Source organism: Trematomus bernacchii, unplaced genomic scaffold (assembly GCF_902827165.1).
Source record: "Trematomus bernacchii unplaced genomic scaffold, fTreBer1.1, whole genome shotgun sequence".
Classification (NCBI taxonomy): Eukaryota; Metazoa; Chordata; class Actinopteri; order Perciformes; family Nototheniidae; genus Trematomus; species Trematomus bernacchii.
In genome coordinates, this window is record NW_022987760.1 from 89,476 (window position 1) to 111,923 (window position 22,448).

Sequence of the window (22,448 nt, forward strand, 5' to 3'; positions counted from 1 at the left end):
CACCGGGGACACATGGTGATGTAGAGAAGACATCACTTTGTGAGTCTCCTGACACACCGGGGACACATGGTGATGTAGAGAAGACATCACTTTGAGAGTCTCCTGACACACCGGGGACACATGGTGATGTAGAGAAGACATCACTTAGTGAGTCTCCTGACACACCGGGGACACATGGTGATGTAGAGAAGACATCACTTTGAGAGTCTCCTGACACACCGGGGACACATGGTGATGTAGAGAAGACATCACTTTGAGAGTCTCCTGACACACCGGGGACACATGGTGATGTAGAGAAGACATCACTTTGTGAGTCTCCTGACACACCGGGGACACATGGTGATGTAGAGAAGACATCACTTAGTGAGTCTCCTGACACACCGGGGACACATGGTGATGTAGAGAAGACATCACTTAGTGAGTCTCCTGACACACCGGGGACACATGGTGATGTAGAGAAGACATCACTTAGTGAGTCTCCTGACACACCGGGGACCAGTGTTGGGCAAGTTACTTCCAAAATGTAATATATTACATATTACTTATTACTGTCTTTTTAAAGTAATAAGTTACATTACAATATTACTGTCTCTGAAATGTAATGAGTTACACTACTTTTATATTACTTTTGAGTTACTTTCACCAAAATAACTGCAAAAGAATGGCTAGGTATTTTAAATGCTAACATGTAGTTTAGTGCAGCTCATTATACATCCAGTGAAGGGCGATGTGGTATAGCATAACAACTGTGTAGGCCATTAAGGCTACTAACAACTTTTATTACACGGCTTAGTTGAATACTGGATTCTGATTGGTCAATTCAGAACACGTGACACGTTGTTAATCCAGCCGTACAGACCGCTGTCAAGGACTATAATGAAGGTTGCTAAGGAGGATCAAGAAAGAGAAAGGAGGTTAAAAGACGGAGCGCTGGACGTCAGATAAATCACCAGAAGAAGACAGAGAGGAAGTAAACAATAACAGGAACACAGAATGAACTACAGAGAGGAAACAGAATGAACTACAGAGAGGAAGTAAACAATAACAGGAACACAGAATGAACTACAGAGAGGAAGTAAACAATAACAGGAACACTGAATGAACTACAGAGAGGAAGTAAACAATAACAGGAACACTGAATGAACTACAGAGAGGAAGTAAACAATAACAGGAACACTGAATGAACTACAGAGAGGAAGTAAACAATAACAGGAACACAGAATGAACTACAGAGAGGAAGTAAACAATAACAGGAACACAGAATGAACTACAGAGAGGAAGTAAACAATAACAGGAACACAGAATGAACTACAGAGAGGAAGTAAACAATAACAGGAACACAGAATGAACTACAGAGAGGAAGTAAACAATAACAGGAACACAGAATGAACTACAGAGAGGAAGTAAACAATAACAGGAACACAGAATGAACTACAGAGAGGAAGTAAACAATAACAGGAACACAGAATGAACTACAGAGAGGAAGTAAACAATAACAGGAACACAGAATGAACTACAGAGAGGAAGTAAACAATAACAGGAACACAGAATGAACTACAGAGAGGAAGTAAACAATAACAGGAACACTGAATGAACTACAGAGAGGAAGTAAACAATAACAGAACACAGAATGAACTACAGAGAGGAAGTAAACAATAACAGGAACACAGAATGAACTACAGAGAGGAAGTAAACAATAACAGGAACACAGAATGAACTACAGAGAGGAAGTAAACAATAACAGAACACAGAATGAACTACAGAGAGGAAGTAAACAATAACAGGAACACAGAATGAACTACAGAGAGGAAGTAAACAATAACAGGAACACTGAATGAACTACAGAGAGGAAGTAAACAATAACAGGAACACTGAATGAACTACAGAGAGGAAGTAAACAATAACAGGAACACAGAATGAACTACAGAGAGGAAGTAAACAATAACAGGAACACAGAATGAACTACAGAGAGGAAGTAAACAATAACAGGAACACAGAATGAACTACAGAGAGGAAGTAAACAATAACAGGAACACAGAATGAACTACAGAGAGGAAGTAAACAATAACAGGAACACAGAATGAACTACAGAGAGGAAGTAAACAATAACAGGAACACAGAATGAACTACAGAGAGGAAGTAAACAATAACAGAACACAGAATGAACTACAGAGAGGAAGTAAACAATAACAGGAACACTGAATGAACTACAGAGAGGAAGTAAACAATAACAGGAACACAGAATGAACTACAGAGAGGAAGTAAACAATAACAGGAACACAGAATGAACTACAGAGAGGAAGTAAACAATAACAGGAACACAGAATGAACTACAGAGAGGAAGTAAACAATAACAGGAACACAGAATGAACTACAGAGAGGAAGTAAACAATAACAGAACACAGAATGAACTACAGAGAGGAAGTAAACAATAACAGGAACACTGAATGAACTACAGAGAGGAAGTAAACAATAACAGGAACACAGAATGAACTACAGAGAGGAAGTAAAACAATAACAGGAACACAGAATGAACTACAGAGAGGAAGTAAACAATAACAGGAACACAGAATGAACTACAGAGAGGAAGTAAACAATAACAGGAACACAGAATGAACTACAGAGAGGAAGTAAACAATAACAGAACACAGAATGAACTACAGAGAGGAAGTAAACAATAACAGGAACACTGAATGAACTACAGAGAGGAAGTAAACAATAACAGGAACACAGAATGAACTACAGAGAGGAAGTAAACAATAACAGAACACAGAATGAACTACAGAGAGGAAGTAAACAATAACAGAACACAGAATGAACTACAGAGAGGAAGTAAACAATAACAGGAACACAGAATGAACTACAGAGAGGAAGTAAACAATAACAGAACACTGAATGAACTACAGAGAGGAAGTAAACAATAACAGAACACTGAATGGACTACAGAGAGGAAGTAAACAATAACAGGAACACAGAATGAACTACAGAGAGGAAGTAAACAATAACAGGAACACAGAATGAACTACAGAGAGGAAGTAAACAATAACAGGAACACTGAATGAACTACAGAGAGGAAGTAAACAATAACAGGAACACAGAATGAACTACAGAGAGGAAGTAAACAATAACAGGAACACAGAATGAACTACAGAGAGGAAGTAAACAATAACAGAACACAGAATGAACTACAGAGAGGAAGTAAACAATAACAGGAACACAGAATGAACTACAGAGAGGAAGTAAACAATAACAGGAACACAGAATGAACTACAGAGAGGAAGTAAACAATAACAGAACACAGAATGAACTACAGAGTGGAAGTAAACAATAACAGAACACAGAATGAACTACAGAGAGGAAGTAAACAATAACAGAACACAGAATGAACTACAGAGAGGAAGTAAACAATAACAGGAACACAGAATGAACTACAGAGAGGAAGTAAACAATAACAGGAACACAGAATGAACTACAGAGAGGAAGTAAACAATAACAGGAACACAGAATGAACTACAGAGAGGAAGTAAACAATAACAGGAACACAGAATGAACTACAGAGAGGAAGTAAACAATAACAGGACACAGAATGAACTACAGAGAGGAAGTAAACAATAACAGGAACACAAAATGAACTACAGAGAGGAAGTAAACAATAACAGAACACAGAATGAACTACAGAGAGGAAGTAAACAATAACAGAATGAACTACAGAGAGGAAGTAAACAATAACAGGACACAGAATGAACTACAGAGAGGAAGTAAACAATAACAGGACACAGAATGAACTACAGAGAGGAAGTAAACAATAACAGGAACACAAAATGAACTACAGAGAGGAAGTAAACAATAACAGGAACACAGAATGAACTACAGAGAGGAAGTAAACAATAACAGAACACAGAATGAACTACAGAGAGGAAGTAAACAATAACAGAATGAACTACAGAGAGGAAGTAAACAATAACAGGACACAGAATGAACTACAGAGAGGAAGTAAACAATAACAGAACACAGAATGAACTACAGAGAGGAAGTAAACAATAACAGAACACAGAATGAACTACAGAGAGGAAGTAAACAATAACAGGAACACTGAATGAACTACAGAGAGGAAGTAAACAATAACAGGAACACAGAATGAACTACAGAGAGGAAGTAAACAATAACAGGAACACTGAATGAACTACAGAGAGGAAGTAAACAATAACAGGAACACAGAATGAACTACAGAGAGGAAGTAAACAATAACAGGAACACTGAATGAACTACAGAGAGGAAGTAAACAATAACAGAATGAACTACAGAGAGGAAGTAAACAATAACAGAATGAACTACAGAGAGGAAGTAAACAATAACAGGAACACAGAATGAACTACAGAGAGGAAGTAAACAATAACAAAATGAACTACAGAGAGGAAGTAAACAATAACAGGAACACAGAATGAACTACAGAGAGGAAGTAAACAATAACAGGAACACAGAATGAACTACAGAGAGGAAGTAAACAATAACAGGAACACTGAATGAACTACAGAGAGGAAGTAAACAATAACAGGAACACAGAATGAACTACAGAGAGGAAGTAAACAATAACAGGAACACAGAATGAACTACAGAGAGGAAGTAAACAATAACAGAACACAGAATGAACTACAGAGAGGAAGTAAACAATAACAGGAACACAGAATGAACTACAGAGAGGAAGTAAACAATAACAGAACACAGAATGAACTACAGAGAGGAAGTAAACACTAACAGGAACACAGAATGAACTACAGAGAGGAAGTAAACAATAACAGAACACAGAATGAACTACAGAGAGGAAGTAAACAATAACAGAACACAGAATGAACTACAGAGAGGAAGTAAACAATAACAGGAACACAGAATGAACTACAGAGAGGAAGTAAACAATAACAGAACACAGAATGAACTACAGAGAGGAAGTAAACAATAACAGGACACAGAATGAACTACAGAGAGGAAGTAAACAATAACAGAACACAGAATGAACTACAGAGAGGAAGTAAACAATAACAGGAACACTGAATGAACTACAGAGAGGAAGTAAACAATAACAGGAACACAAAATGAACTACAGAGAGGAAGTAAACAATAAGAGAACACAGAATGAACTACAGAGAGGAAGTAAACAATAACAGAACACAGAATGAACTACAGAGAGGAAGTAAACAATAACAGGAACACAGAATGAACTACAGAGAGGAAGTAAACAATAACAGGAACACAGAATGAACTACAGAGAGGAAGTAAACAATAACAGGAACACAGAATGAACTACAGAGGGAAGTAAACATAACAGGAACACAGAATGAACTACAGAGAGGAAGTAAACAATAACAGGAACACAGAATGAACTACAGAGAGGAAGTAAACAATAACAGGAACACAGAATGAACTACAGAGAGGAAGTAAACAATAACAGGAACACAGAATGAACTACAGAGAGGAAGTAAACAATAACAGGAACACAGAATGAACTACAGAGAGGAAGTAAACAATAACAGGAACACAGAATGAACTACAGAGAGGAAGTAAACAATAACAGGAACACAGAATGAACTACAGAGAGGAAGTAAACAATAACAGGACACAGAATGAACTACAGAGAGGAAGTAAACAATAACAGGAACACAGAATGAACTACAGAGAGGAAGTAAACAATAACAGGAACACAGAATGAACTACAGAGAGGAAGTAAACAATAACAGAACACAGAATGAACTACAGAGAGGAAGTAAACAATAACAGGAACACTGAATGAACTACAGAGAGGAAGTAAACAATAACAGGAACACAGAATGAACTACAGAGAGGAAGTAAACAATAACAGGAACACAGAATGAACTACAGAGAGGAAGTAAACAATAACAGGAACACAGAATGAACTACAGAGAGGAAGTAAACAATAACAGGAACACTGAATGAACTACAGAGAGGAAGTAAACAATAACAGAATGAACTACAGAGAGGAAGTAAACAATAACAGAATGAACTACAGAGAGGAAGTAAACAATAACAGAATGAACTACAGAGAGGAAGTAAACAATAACAGGAACACAGAATGAACTACAGAGAGGAAGTAAACAATAACAAAATGAACTACAGAGAGGAAGTAAACAATAAGAGAATGAACTACAGAGAGGAAGTAAACAATAACAGAATGAACTACAGAGAGGAAGTAAACAATAACAGAATGAACTACAGAGAGGAAGTAAACAATAACAGGACACAGAATGAACTACAGAGAGGAAGTAAACAATAACAGGAACACAGAATGAACTACAGAGAGGAAGTAAACAATAACAGGAACACAGAATGAACTACAGAGAGGAAGTAAACAATAACAGGAACACTGAATGAACTACAGAGAGGAAGTAAACAATAACAGGAACACAGAATGAACTACAGAGAGGAAGTAAACAATAACAGAACACAGAATGAACTACAGAGAGGAAGTAAACAATAACAGAACACAGAATGAACTACAGAGAGGAAGTAAACAATAACAGGAACACAGAATGAACTACAGAGAGGAAGTAAACAATAACAGAACACAGAATGAACTACAGAGAGGAAGTAAACAATAACAGAACACAGAATGAACTACAGAGAGGAAGTAAACAATAACAGGAACACAGAATGAACTACAGAGAGGAAGTAAACAATAACAGGAACATGGAATGAACTACAGAGAGGAAGTAAACAATAACAGGAACACTGAATGAACTACAGAGAGGAAGTAAACAATAACAGGAACACAGAATGAACTACAGAGAGGAAGTAAACAATAACAGGAACACAGAATGAACTACAGAGAGGAAGTAAACAATAACAGGAACACAGAATGAACTACAGAGAGGAAGTAAACAATAACAGAACACAGAATGAACTACAGAGAGGAAGTAAACAATAACAGGAACATGGAATGAACTACAGAGAGGAAGTAAACAATAACAGGAACACTGAATGAACTACAGAGAGGAAGTAAACAATAACAGGAACACAGAATGAACTACAGAGAGGAAGTAAACAATAACAGGAACACAGAATGAACTACAGAGAGGAAGTAAACAATAACAGGAACACAGAATGAACTACAGAGAGGAAGTAAACAATAACAGGAACACAGAATGAACTACAGAGAGGAAGTAAACAATAACAGAACACAGAATGAACTACAGAGAGGAAGTAAACAATAACAGGAACACAGAATGAACTACAGAGAGGAAGTAAACAATAACAGAAACACAAAATGAACTACAGAGAGGAAGTAAACAATAAGAGAATGAACTACAGAGAGGAAGTAAACAATAACAGAATGAACTACAGAGAGGAAGTAAACAATAACAGGAACACAGAATGAACTACAGAGAGGAAGTAAACAATAACAGGAACACAGAATGAACTACAGAGAGGAAGTAAACAATAACAGGAACACAGAATGAACTACAGAGAGGAAGTAAACAATAACAGGAACACAGAATGAACTACAGAGAGGAAGTAAACAATAACAGAATGAACTACAGAGAGGAAGTAAACAATAACAGGAACACAGAATGAACTACAGAGAGGAAGTAAACAATAACAGAACACAGAATGAACTACAGAGAGGAAGTAAACAATAACAGAACACAGAATGAACTACAGAGAGGAAGTAAACAATAACAGGAACACAGAATGAACTACAGAGAGGAAGTAAACAATAACAGAAACACAGAATGAACTACAGAGAGGAAGTAAACAATAACAGGACACAGAATGAACTACAGAGAGGAAGTAAACAATAACAGGAACACAGAATGAACTACAGAGAGGAAGTAAACAATAACAGAACACAGAATGAACTACAGAGAGGAAGTAAACAATAACAGAAACACAAAATGAACTACAGAGAGGAAGTAAACAATAAGAGAATGAACTACAGAGAGGAAGTAAACAATAAGAGAATGAACTACAGAGAGGAAGTAAACAATAACAGAATGAACTACAGAGAGGAAGTAAACAATAACAGGAACACAGAATGAACTACAGAGAGGAAGTAAACAATAACAGGAACACAGAATGAACTACAGAGAGGAAGTAAACAATAACAGGAACACAGAATGAACTACAGAGAGGAAGTAAACAATAACAGGAACACAGAATGAACTACAGAGAGGAAGTAAACAATAACAGGAACACAGAATGAACTACAGAGAGGAAGTAAACAATAACAGGAACACAGAATGAACTACAGAGAGGAAGTAAACAATAACAGAACACAGAATGGACTCTGTAGTGTGTTTAGTATATGGCCGTGTACAGGCCCGGTTCCAGAACAAACTGACTCGGGGTGCCTCTGAGATTACAGGAGTAGGTTTACATGAGCAATGGTGGCCGGCAACAGCAATGAAAAACAGCTTTGATGTTATGGTTCCCAATGAACAGATTATGGCATTTGTTATGTTTTGAAACCAAGCAAGTGAGAACATTTCAAGTTCAAAGAGCAATCCTGAGATAGTTCATATAGTCCAAAGTGGACTATATGAACTATCTCAAGTTCAAAGAGCAATCCTGAGATAGTTCATATAGTCCAAAGTGGACTATATGAACTATCTCAAGTTCAAAGAGCAATCCTGAGATAGTTCATATAGTCCAAAGTGGACTATATGAACTATCTCAAGTTCAAAGAGCAATCCTGAGATAGTTTATATAGTCCAAAGTGGACTATATGAACTATCTCAAGTTAAAAGAGCAATCCTGAGATAGTTCATATAGTCCAAAGTGGACTATATGAACTATCTCAAGTTCAAAGAGCAATCCTGAGATAGTTCATATAGTCCAAAGTGGACTATATAAACTATCTCAAGTTCAAAGAGCAATCCTGAGATAGTTCATATAGTCCAAAGTGGACTATGGCAAAGCACAAAAGCTTCTAAACTGTACTGATAAAACAAATGAGAACATATTGTAAATCAAGGCAAATTTGATTTGAACCAGCTCATGGTTTGAAATGGCAAACATTGAAAGGCAAAAGTATTATTAAAACCATGTAGTACATCATCACCTTGGTCCCATCATATAATCTGGGAAGAGAATATCTGCTGTGCTTGAAAACTGGATCACATCATCATGCGAGGTTGACTTTGAGACCTGGAGAACATTTCAGCTGCAACATCAGCTCGTTGATGAGCTTGGGATGTGAGATCTTTTAGTAGCCATTCGTGGTGAAAGCATCTGTGCTATTGGATGCATTATCTTTGACCCAACATTTCTACAGGCAGAATATGGCACTATTTTCACATTCATATTCTAGCCAGTCTATTTTTATACCACGAGCTGCAAAATGACCGCCTTACCCCACTGTGCAGGCGGGTACTTGTTTAGATATACCTGGGCAGGCTCTGTTTTGACGCGTTAACTTGACAGCCCTAGTTTATAGCTATGGCTCTGAAGTTGTGTGTTGCTCTCTCCTGGCTGCTAGCTCAGTGACTTCTGGTCGCACAGTGATGACACTTACACCCATGGAATCTGTGGAATCTCAGCTTTGTGCAGATAGCGTGAAGTCGGAAAAATCGCTATCGCCACTTATGTGCTAATGTAGCGTTAGCATGTTTTCGTTGAGTGCTGATTTAGACGCTTGGTGTTGCAAGTGTGTTTCTTTGAAGCTCAGAATCAGAATCCCTTTATTAGTGTGTGTGTGTGTGTGTGTGTGTGCGTGTGTGTGTGTGTGTGTGTGTGTGTGTGTGTGTGTACCTGCTGAGGGCTCTGCTTCACGTCTCCTCCTGCAGGAGTCTGGAGGTACAGCTTCCCCTCCGGCTCCTGCTTCATCAGCTCCTTCCTCAGCTGCTCCACCACCTTCTTCTGCAGGAGAGGAAGAGGAGAAAGAGGAAGAGGAGGAGGAGGAGGAAGAAGAGAGGAGATCATCAGGTCTTCTGACAACGCCTTGAACTGTGAAGTAATCCCAAAAATCTCAACATTCTCAACATTTTGAATTTTGAGAGGACTGTGTGTGTGTGCGTGTGCGTGTGTGCGTGTGCGTGTGTGTGTGCGTGTGTGTGTGTACCTGCTTCTCGCTGAGTGCTGTGATTTTAGCCTGCAGTTCGTGGAGCTGCTTCTTCAGATCTGCGTTCTGAAAGAGAGTCAAAAACACGTCACGCTCTGAACTCTGATTCTCTCATGAGTTTAAATAACTGAAAGAATAACAAGCACGTTAGAGGGGTAACATGGGGGGGGGGGTAACATGGGGGGGTAACATGGGGGGGGGGTAACATGGGGGGGGGTAACATGGGGGGGTAACATGGGGGGGGGGTAACATGGGGGGGTAACATGGGGGGGGTAACATGGGGGGGGTAACATGGGGGGGTAACATGGGGGGGTAACATGGGGGGGGTCTTACCTGAGGGTCCTGCTTCATCTGGGACACCAGTTTCTGCAGAAGAAGGAGAGACAGTCAGGAACAGAGCACAGTGACACCTGCTGGCCACACAGAGGAACTGCACCCAGAGGGCAGAACTAACATGAAGAGGTGTTCTCATCAGATGCTCAGCAGCTACTGCAGTGTTTCCCCTTGTCTTAGCGGGGCGATGCGCCCCGTTGGCAGGGCGCATCGCCCAACGGGCATCGCCCAACGGGCATCGCCAACGGGGCGCTGCGCCCTGCCTGAAAGTCAAGGTGTTTTTTTTTTTTTTTTATTAAATATATATATATATATATATATATATATATATATATATCACCAAATTGCAACTGAAGTAATCTATCTACGGTCACTTTTCACATTGAACATGTGCTCTTTTATTAACTAAACGCCTATGTTATTTATCCAATGTAGCCTATGGGCATGTTTCAGTGCCCACTGCTGTGCGTATTCACATTCTCCCTCGCTCTGTTTCTGAAGGGCGGGGCTCCGGGTGTGTACCTGATGGATCTGGATCTCCACCTTCAGAGCCTCCTGTAGCGTCTGCAGCTCCATCATAGATCCAGTCAGTCTGCCAGCTGATCGATCAGCCTGCACGCACACACACACGCACACACACACACAATCATTATACATGCACGCGTCATGCCTGAGGTACGGCCCTATAAGGACTTCCTGTGTGATGCTGACAGTCATAATTCACCTTGAAGGTCAAACAAGGTCACAGGAGCTCCAGTAGAGACATGATATACACAGTATGTATCTTAGTTTACCTTAACAGCGTCTCCAGTAGAGACATGATATACACAGTGTGTATCTAAGTTTACCTTAACAGCGTCTCCAGTAGAGACATGATATACACAGTATGTATCTTAGTTTACCTTAACAGCGTCTCCAGTAGAGACATGATATACACAGTATGTATCTAAGTTTACCTTAACAGCGTCTCCAGTAGAGACATGATATACACAGTATGTATCTTAGTTTACCTTAACAGCGTCTCCAGTAGAGACATGATATACACAGTGTGTATCTAAGTTTACCTTAACAGCGTCTCCAGTAGAGACATGATATACACAGTATGTATCTAAGTTTACCTTAACAGCGTCTCCAGTAGAGACATGATATACACAGTGTGTATCTAAGTTTACCTTAACAGCGTCTCCAGTAGAGACATGATATACACAGTGTGTATCTAAGTTTACCTTAACAGCGTCTCCAGTAGAGACATGATATACACAGTGTGTATCTTAGTTTACCTTAACAGCGTCTCCAGTAGAGACATGATATACACAGTATGTATCTTAGTTTACCTTAACAGCGTCTCCAGTAGAGACATGATATACACAGTATGTATCTTAGTTTACCTTAACAGCGTCTCCAGTAGAGACATGATATACACAGTATGTATCTTAGTTTACCTTAACAGCGTCTCCAGTAGAGACATGATATACACAGTGTGTATCTTAGTTTACCTTAACAGCGTCTCCAGTAGAGACATGATATACACAGTATGTATCTAAGTTACCTTAACAGCGTCTCCAGTAGAGACATGATATACACAGTGTGTATCTTAGTTTACCTTAACAGCGTCTCCAGTAGAAACATGATATACACAGTATGTATCTAAGTTTACCTTAACAGCGTCTCCAGTAGAGACATGATATACACAGTGTGTATCTAAGTTTACCTTAACAGCGTCTCCAGTAGAGACATGATATACACAGTGTGTATCTTAGTTTACCTTAACAGCGTCTCCAGTAGAGACATGATATACACAGTATGTATCTTAGTTTACCTTAACAGCGTCTCCAGTAGAGACATGATATACACAGTATGTATCTTAGTTTACCTTAACAGCGTCTCCAGTAGAGACATGATATACACAGTGTGTATCTAAGTTTACCTTAACAGCGTCTCCAGTAGAGACATGATATACACAGTATGTATCTAAGTTTACCTTAACAGCGTCTCCAGTAGAGACATGATATACACAGTGTGTATCTTAGTTTACCTTAACAGCGTCTCCAGTAGAGACATGATATACACAGTATGTATCTTAGTTTACCTTAACAGCGTCTCCAGTAGAGACATGATATACACAGTGTGTATCTAAGTTTACCTTAACAGCGTCTCCAGTAGAGACATGATATACACAGTATGTATCTTAGTTTACCTTAACAGCGTCTCCAGTAGAGACATGATATACACAGTATGTATCTTAGTTTACCTTAACAGCGTCTCCAGTAGAGACATGATATACACAGTATGTATCTTAGTTTACCTTAACAGCGTCTCCAGTAGAGACATGATATACACAGTGTGTATCTTAGTTTACCTTAACAGCGTCTCCAGTAGAGACATGATATACACAGTATGTATCTAAGTTTACCTTAACAGCGTCTCCAGTAGAGACATGATATACACAGTGTGTATCTTAGTTTACCTTAACAGCGTCTCCAGTAGAAACATGATATACACAGTATGTATCTAAGTTTACCTTAACAGCGTCTCCAGTAGAGACATGATATACACAGTGTGTATCTAAGTTTACCTTAACAGCGTCTCCAGTAGAGACATGATATACACAGTGTGTATCTTAGTTTACCTTAACAGCGTCTCCAGTAGAGACATGATATACACAGTATGTATCTTAGTTTACCTTAACAGCGTCTCCAGTAGAGACATGATATACACAGTATGTATCTTAGTTTACCTTAACAGCGTCTCCAGTAGAGACATGATATACACAGTGTGTATCTAAGTTTACCTTAACAGCGTCTCCAGTAGAGACATGATATACACAGTATGTATCTAAGTTTACCTTAACAGCGTCTCCAGTAGAGACATGATATACACAGTGTGTATCTTAGTTTACCTTAACAGCGTCTCCAGTAGAGACATGATATACACAGTATGTATCTTAGTTTACCTTAACAGCGTCTCCAGTAGAGACATGATATACACAGTATGTATCTTAGTTTACCTTAACAGCGTCTCCAGTAGAGACATGATATACACAGTGTGTATCTAAGTTTACCTTAACAGCGTCTCCAGTAGAGACATGATATACACAGTATGTATCTTAGTTTACCTTAACAGCGTCTCCAGTAGAGACATGATATACACAGTATGTATCTAAGTTTACCTTAACGGCGTCTCCAGTAGAGACATGATATACACAGTGTGTATCTAAGTTTACCTTAACAGCGTCTCCAGTAGAGACATGATATACACAGTGTGTATCTAAGTTTACCTTAACGGCGTCTCCAGTAGAGACATGATATACACAGTGTGTATCTTAGTTTACCTTAACAGCGTCTCCAGTAGAGACATGATATACACAGTATGTATCTAAGTTTACCTTAACAGCGTCTCCAGTAGAGACATGATATACACAGTATGTATCTTAGTTTACCTTAACAGCGTCTCCAGTAGAGACATGATATACACAGTATGTATCTAAGTTTACCTTAACAGCGTCTCCAGTAGAGACATGATATACACAGTATGTATCTTAGTTTACCTTAACAGCGTCTCCAGTAGAGACATGATATACACAGTATGTATCTAAGTTTACCTTAACGGCGTCTCCAGTAGAGACATGATATACACAGTATGTATCTAAGTTTACCTTAACGGCGTCTCCAGTAGAGACATGATATACACAGTATGTATCTAAGTTTACCTTAACGGCGTCTCCAGTAGAGACATGATATACACAGTATGTATCTTAGTTTACCTTAACAGCGTCTCCAGTAGAGACATGATATACACAGTATGTATCTAAGTTTACCTTAACAGCGTCTCCAGTAGAGACATGATATACACAGTGTGTATCTTAGTTTACCTTAACAGCGTCTCCAGTAGAGACATGATATACACAGTATGTATCTAAGTTTACCTTAACAGCGTCTCCAGTAGAGACATGATATACACAGTGTGTATCTTAGTTTACCTTAACAGCGTCTCCAGTAGAGACATGATATACACAGTATGTATCTAAGTTTACCTTAACAGCGTCTCCAGTAGAGACATGATATACACAGTGTGTATCTTAGTTTACCTTAACAGCGTCTCCAGTAGAGACATGATATACACAGTATGTATCTAAGTTTACCTTAACAGCGTCTCCAGTAGAGACATGATATACACAGTATGTATCTAAGTTTACCTTAACAGCGTCTCCAGTAGAGACATGATATACACAGTATGTATCTAAGTTTACCTTAACAGCGTCTCCAGTAGAGACATGATATACACAGTATGTATCTAAGTTTACCTTAACAGCGTCTCCAGTAGAGACATGATATACACAGTATGTATCTAAGTTTACCTTAACAGCGTCTCCAGTAGAGACATGATATACACAGTATGTATCTTAGTTTACCTTAACAGCGTCTCCAGTAGAGACATGATATACACAGTGTGTATCTAAGTTTACCTTAACAGCGTCTCCAGTAGAGACATGATATACACAGTATGTATCTTAGTTTACCTTAACAGCGTCTCCAGTAGAGACATGATATACACAGTATGTATCTAAGTTTACCTTAACAGCGTCTCCAGTAGAGACATGATATACACAGTATGTATCTAAGTTTACCTTAACAGCGTCTCCAGTAGAGACATGATATACACAGTATGTATCTAAGTTTACCTTAACAGCGTCTCCAGTAGAGACATGATATACACAGTGTGTATCTTAGTTTACCTTAACAGCGTCTCCAGTAGAGACATGATATACACAGTATGTATCTAAGTTTACCTTAACAGCGTCTCCAGTAGAGACATGATATACACAGTGTGTATCTTAGTTTACCTTAACAGCGTCTCCAGTAGAGACATGATATACACAGTATGTATCTAAGTTTACCTTAACAGCGTCTCCAGTAGAGACATGATATACACAGTGTGTATCTAAGTTTACCTTAACAGCGTCTCCAGTAGGAAGACCATCCAGCTGAAGCATTAAAGTGCCGCTGGAACGAGAAACACATCAACACGTATTATTATGAGCTCATGGAGTACTGCTCTGATATTCAGATACTACACGAGTACTGCTCTGATATTCAGATACTACACGAGTACTGCTCTGATATTCAGATACTGCACGAGTACTGCTCTGATATTCAGATACTACACGAGTACTGCTCTGATATTCAGATACTACACGAGTACTGCTCTGATATTCAGATACTACACGAGTACTGCTCTGATATTCAGATACTACACGAGTACTGCACTGATATTCAGATACTACACGAGTACTGCTCTGATATTCAGATACTACACGAGTACTGCTCTGATATTCAGATACTACACGAGTACTGCTCTGATATTCAGATACTACACGAGTACTGCTCTGATATTCAGATACTACACGAGTACTGCTCTGATATTCAGATACTACACGAGTACTGCTCTGATATTCAGATACTACACGAGTACTGCTCTGATATTCAGATACTACACGAGTACTGCTCTGATATTCAGATACTACACGAGTACTGCTCTGATATTCAGATACTACACGAGTACTGCTCTGATATTCAGAATATACTACACGAGTACTGCTCTGATATTCAGATACTACACGAGTACTGCACTGATATTCAGATACTGCACGAGTACTGCTCTGATATTCAGATACTACACGAGTACTGCTCTGATATTCAGATACTGCACGAGTACTGCTCTGATATTCAGATACTACACGAGTACTGCTCTGATATTCAGATACTACACGAGTACTGCTCTGATATTCAGATACTGCACGAGTACTGCTCTGATATTCAGATACTACACGAGTACTGCTCTGATATTCAGATACTGCACGAGTACTGCTCTGATATTCAGATACTGCACGAGTACTGCTCTGATATTCAGATACTACACGAGTACTGCTCTGATATTCAGATACTACACGAGTACTGCTCTGATATTCAGATACTACACGAGTACTGCTCTGATATTCAGATACTGCACGAGTACTGCTCTGATATTCAGATACTACACGAGTACTGCTCTGATATTCAGATACTACACGAGTACTGCTCTGATATTCAGATACTACACGAGTACTGCTCTGATATTCAGGTACTACACGAGTATTTAGATCGCAGGGTCCCTTAGCTGTGCAAGAGATAAACAACAACAAGTTGAACTCCTTCACACTTCTGTTTCTTATTGTTGTTATCACTGTTGTTGTTGTTGACATTACTTTTCCGTTATTCTCTCTGTTGACTATTCCTACAAGTACAAGATCTGAGTACTTCTACTTTTACTCAAGAACAAGATCTGAGTACTTCTACTTTTACTGAAGATCTGAGTACTTCTACTTTTACTCAAGTACAAGATCTGAGTACTTCTACTTTTACTACAAGTACAAGATCTGAGTACTTCTACTTTTACTCAAGTACAAGATCTGAGTACTTCTACTTTTACTCAAGTACAAGATCTGAGTATTTCTACTTTTACTGAAGATCTGAGTACTTCTACTTTACTCTACTACAAGATCTGAGTACTTCTACTTTTACTGAAGATCTGAGTACTTCTACTTTTACTCAAGTACAAGATCTGAGTACTTCTACTTTTACTCAAGTACAAGATCTGAGTACTTCTACTTTTACTCAAGAACAAGATCTGAGTACTTCTACTTTTACTCAAGTACAAGATCCGAGTACTTCTACTTTTACTCAAGTACAAGACCTGAGTACTTCTACTTTTACTCAAGTACAAGACCTGAGTACTTCTACTTTTACTCAAGTACAAGACCTGAGTACTTCTACTTTTACTGAAGATCTGAGTACTTCCACTTTTACTACAAGATCTGAGTACTTCTACTTTTACTCAAGTACAAGATCCGAGTAATTCTACTTTTACTCAAGTACAAGATCCGAGTACTTCTACTTTTACTCAAGTACAAGATCCGAGTACTTCTACTTTTACTCAAGTACAAGATCCGAGTACTTCTACTTTTACTCAAGTACAAAGATCCGAGTACTTCTACTTTTACTCAAGTACAAGATCCGAGTACTTCTACTTTTACTCAAGTACAAGATCCGAGTACTTCTACTTTTACTCAAGTACAAGATCCGAGTACTTCTACTTTTACTCAAGTACAAGATCCGAGTACTTCTACTTTTACTCAAGTACAAGATCCGAGTACTTCTACTTTTACTCAAGTACAAGATCCGAGTACTTCTACTTTTACTCAAGTACAAGACCCGAGTACTTCTACTTTTACTCAAGTACAAGACCCGAGTACTTCTACTTTTACTCACGTACAAGACCCGAGTACTTCTACTTTTACTCAAGTACAAGACCCGAGTACTTCTACTTTTACTCAAGTACAAGACCCGAGTACTTCTACTTTTACTCAAATACAAGATCTGAGTACTTCTACTTTTACTGAAGATCTGAGTACTTCCACTTTTACTACAAGATCTGAGTACTTCTACTTTTACTCAAGTACAAGATCTGAGTACTTCTACTTTTACTCAAGATCTGAGTACTTCTACTTTTACTCAAGTACAAGATCCGAGTACTTCTACTTTTACTCAAGTACAAGATCTGAGTACTTCTACTTTTACTCAAGTACAAGATCTGAGTACTTCTACTTTTACTGAAGACCTGAGTACTTCTACTTTTACTCAAGTACAAGACACGAGTACTTCTACTTTTACTCAAGTACAAGATCTGAGTACTTCTACTTTTACTGAAGACCTGAGTACTTCTACTTTTACTCAAGTACAATACCTGAGTACTTCTACTTTTACTCAAGTACAAGATCTGAGTACTTCTACTTTTACTGAAGACCTGAGTACTTCTACTTTTACTCAAGTACAAGACCCGAGTACTTCTACTTTTACTCAAGTACAATACCTGAGTACTTCTACTTTTACTCAAGTACAAGATCTGAGTACTTCTACTTTTACTGAAGACCTGAGTACTTCTACTTTTACTCAAGTACAAGATCTGAGTACTTCTACTTTTACTCAAGTACAAGATCTGAGTACTTCCACTTTTACTCTACTACAAGATCTGAGTACTTCTACTTTTACTCAAGTACAATACCTGAGTACTTCTACTTTTACTCAAGTACAAGATCTGAGTACTTCTACTTTTACTGAAGACCTGAGTACTTCTACTTTTACTCAAGTACAAGACCCGAGTACTTCTACTTTTACTCAAGTACAATACCTGAGTACTTCTACTTTTACTCAAGTACAAGATCTGAGTACTTCTACTTTTACTGAAGACCTGAGTACTTCTACTTTTACTCAAGTACAAGATCTGAGTACTTCTACTTTTACTCAAGTACAAGATCTGAGTACTTCTACTTTTACTCAAGTACAAGATCTGAGTACTTCTACTTTTACTCAAGTACAAGATCTGAGTACTTCCACTTTTACTCTACTACAAGACCTGAGTACTTCTACTTTTACTCAAGTACAAGATCTGAGTACTTCTACTTTTACTCAAGTACAAGATCTGAGTACTTCTACTTTTACTCAAGTACAAGATCTGAGTACTTCTACTTTTACTCTACTACAAGATCTGAGTACTTTCAGATTTCAAACATATATAGAATAGTAGATATTTCAGAACATGATGAAATGTGATGAAGGTGAGGGTAGATGATAATGATGAAGGTGAGGGTAGATGATAATGATGAAGGTGAGGGTAGATGATAATGATGAAGGTGAGGGTAGATGATAATGATGAAGGTGAGGGTAGATGATAATGATGAAGGTGAGGGTAGATGATAATGATGAAGGTGAGGGTAGATGATAATAATGAAGCTCACCTCCTGGCTGTGGGACTGACTCCACCCCTCTGTGCTGCCCTGTGAGCAAAACAAACGCACCGTCACAAACTGCATGGAACTTCATAAGAAAATATTACAATAAATATCAGAAGCTAGGGCTGTGCGATTATGGCAAAAATCATAGTCACGATTATTTGGGTCAATAATTGATATCACGATTATTAAATACGATTATTCATTGACTTTGAAAACATCCATTTATTGAACTTTAAAACAAATACAAATAATAATTTGAACAGTATCTTTTTAACTATTGATTTCCCTGAACGTAAAATTCAACTGAAAAACCAATACAAAAATAAATTAAATAAATTATACATTTATATTTACATTTAAATAAATAATATCAAAATAATAAATACCAATAAACAAGATCAACACATATTTAGGAGCGCACTTTAACAAGCTACTAAACATATATAAATATGATAAATACAAATAAATTAGACTAAAATTAATTAGATCAAATATGTTGCACGGTCACAACCAAGCAAAGCTAAATAATTGTTTTTTTCGATTATGTTGTTTTCGTAATTGTGGCAGGCCAAAATCGTAATTGCGATTAATTGCACAGCCCTAGCAGAAACACAACACAAAAAAAAGCTACTATCATTTCATTACAATATCCAGTTGGTTGGTATTTAAACTCTGTCTGGACGTCACAATAAGGGGTGATACAGATGAAGTATTGATCCTGCTGTTCACTGATCTGATGAACATGTACACGGCGTAGTTCTGATACGCAGTGTTTGGGATGACTCTGCAGAGTGACGCCTCTTCACACAGAGACACTCTGTGCACAAACAGAGCCCTACTTTGAATACATCAATAATAATATATTGGGTTTTTAAACAACAAAAAGTACCTCCAGCTGTCAATAACATGCAGTATAAATGCAAATAAGATTACTTATGTTAAGTACAAATACCTCAACGGACACTGAAGTACAGTACTTATGTAAATGTACTTATACTCAATGACTGAAAAGCAACAACACATGTACTACACTGCAAACAAACAGTGTAACTGAGTACATGTACTCAAGTAATTAACTTAGTTACACAACTTATATTTAGTATGCATGAATACAACCGAGTACTTGAGTCCTTCTTTACTCTCTACCACTGGTTAGGGATGCTCCGATCGCCAACTTTGGGGCCGATCGCCGGAATCAGTATCGGCCGATACCGATCGAGTGGGCGGGGCCTAAATGGAAGATTTAAACATCACTTTAAATCTTCCATTTAAAGTGATGTTTAAAACTCAGTTAATGCTCATTCTCTGGAGCTTCCACAAACAACTTCATTATTACATTCAAATGATGTACATTATTCAAGTTTACATTCACTTTGGAGAATAACACGGCAATCAATCAATCAATCAATATCTCTCTCTCTCTCTCTCTCTCTACCTCTGATACTCAGTTACTCTCTACCTCTGATACTCAGTTACTCTCTGATACTCAGTTACTCTCTACCTCTGATACTCAGTTACTCTCTGATACTCAGTTACTCTCTGATACTCAGTTTCTCTCTACCTCTGATACTCAGTTACTCTCTACCTCTGATACTCAGTTACTCTCTACCTCTGATACTCAGTTACTCTCTACCTCTGATACTCAGTTACTCTCTACCTCTGATACTCAGTTACTCTCTACCTCTGATACTCATTTACTCTCTACCTCTGATACTCAGTTACTCTCTACCTCTGATACTCAGTTACTCTCTACCTCTGATACTCAGTTACTCTCTACCTCTGATACTCAGTTTCTCTCTACCTCTGATACTCAGTTACTCTCTACCTCTGATACTCAGTTACTCTCTACCTCTGATACTCAGTTACTCTCTACCTCTGATACTCAGTTACTCTCTACCTCTGATACTCAGTTACTCTCTACCTCTGATACTCAGTTTCTCTCTACCTCTGATACTCAGTTACTCTCTACCTCTGATACTCAGTTACTCTCTACCTCTGATACTCAGTTACTCTCTACCTCTGATACTCAGTTACTCTCTACCTCTGATACTCAGTTACTCTCTACCTCTGATACTCAGTTACTCTCTACCTCTGATACTCAGTTACTCTCTGATACTCAGTTACTCTCTGATACTCAGTTACTCTCTACCTGATACTCAGTTACTCTCTACCTCTGATACTCAGTTACTCTCTACCTGATACTCAGTTACTCTCTACCTGATACTCAGTTACTCTCTACCTCTGATACTCAGTTACTCTCTGATACTCAGTTACTCTCTACCTCTGATACTCAGTTACTCTCTACCTGATACTCAGTTACTCTCTGATACTCAGTTACTCTCTACCTCTGATACTCAGTTACTCTCTACCTGATACTCAGTTACTCTCTACCTGATACTCAGTTACTCTCTACCTCTGATACTCAGTTACTCTCTACCTCTGATACTCAGTTACTCTCTGATACTCAGTTTCTCTCTACCTCTGATACTCAGTTACTCTCTACCTCTGATACTCAGTTACTCTCTACCTCTGATACTCAGTTACTCTCTACCTCTGATACTCAGTTACTCTCTACCTCTGATACTCAGTTACTCTCTACCTCTGATACTCAGTTACTCTCTACCTCTGATACTCAGTTACTCTCTACCTCTGATACTCAGTTACTCTCTGATACTCAGTTTCTCTCTACCTGATACTCAGTTACTCTCTACCTCTGATACTCAGTTACTCTCTACCTCTGATACTCAGTTACTCTCTGATACTCAGTTACTCTCTACCTGATACTCAGTTACTCTCTACCTCTGATACTCAGTTACTCTCTACCTCTGATACTCAGTTACTCTCTGATACTCAGTTACTCTCTACCTGATACTCAGTTACTCTCTACCTCTGATACTCAGTTACTCTCTACCTCTGATACTCAGTTACTCTCTACCTGATACTCAGTTACTCTCTACCTCTGATACTCAGTTACTCTCTACCTGATACTCAGTTACTCTCTACCTCTGATACTCAGTTACTCTCTACCTCTGATACTCAGTTACTCTCTACCTCTGATACTCAGTTACTCTCTACCTCTGATACTCAGTTACTCTCTACCTCTGATACTCAGTTACTCTCTACCTGATACTCAGTTACTCTCTACCTGATACTCAGTTACTCTCTACCTGATACTCAGTTACTCTCTGATACTCAGTTACTCTCTACCTCTGATAC

General features: G+C 38.4%; 1 protein-coding gene across 1 annotated transcript in view; it reads right to left on the minus strand.

The window, feature by feature from the left end:
* The window catches only part of phf21ab (PHD finger protein 21Ab), a 50,326-nt gene that overhangs the window by 22,579 nt on the left and 5,299 nt on the right, over positions 1–22,448 (minus strand). Inside the window, 6 exon segments of the mRNA XM_034148313.1 lie at positions 9,760–9,867; positions 10,070–10,135; positions 10,403–10,435; positions 10,925–11,014; positions 15,354–15,405; positions 19,236–19,274. Of these exon segments, the coding sequence (XP_034004204.1) occupies positions 9,760–9,867; positions 10,070–10,135; positions 10,403–10,435; positions 10,925–11,014; positions 15,354–15,395 (339 nt within the window). The 5' untranslated portion in view covers positions 15,396–15,405; positions 19,236–19,274.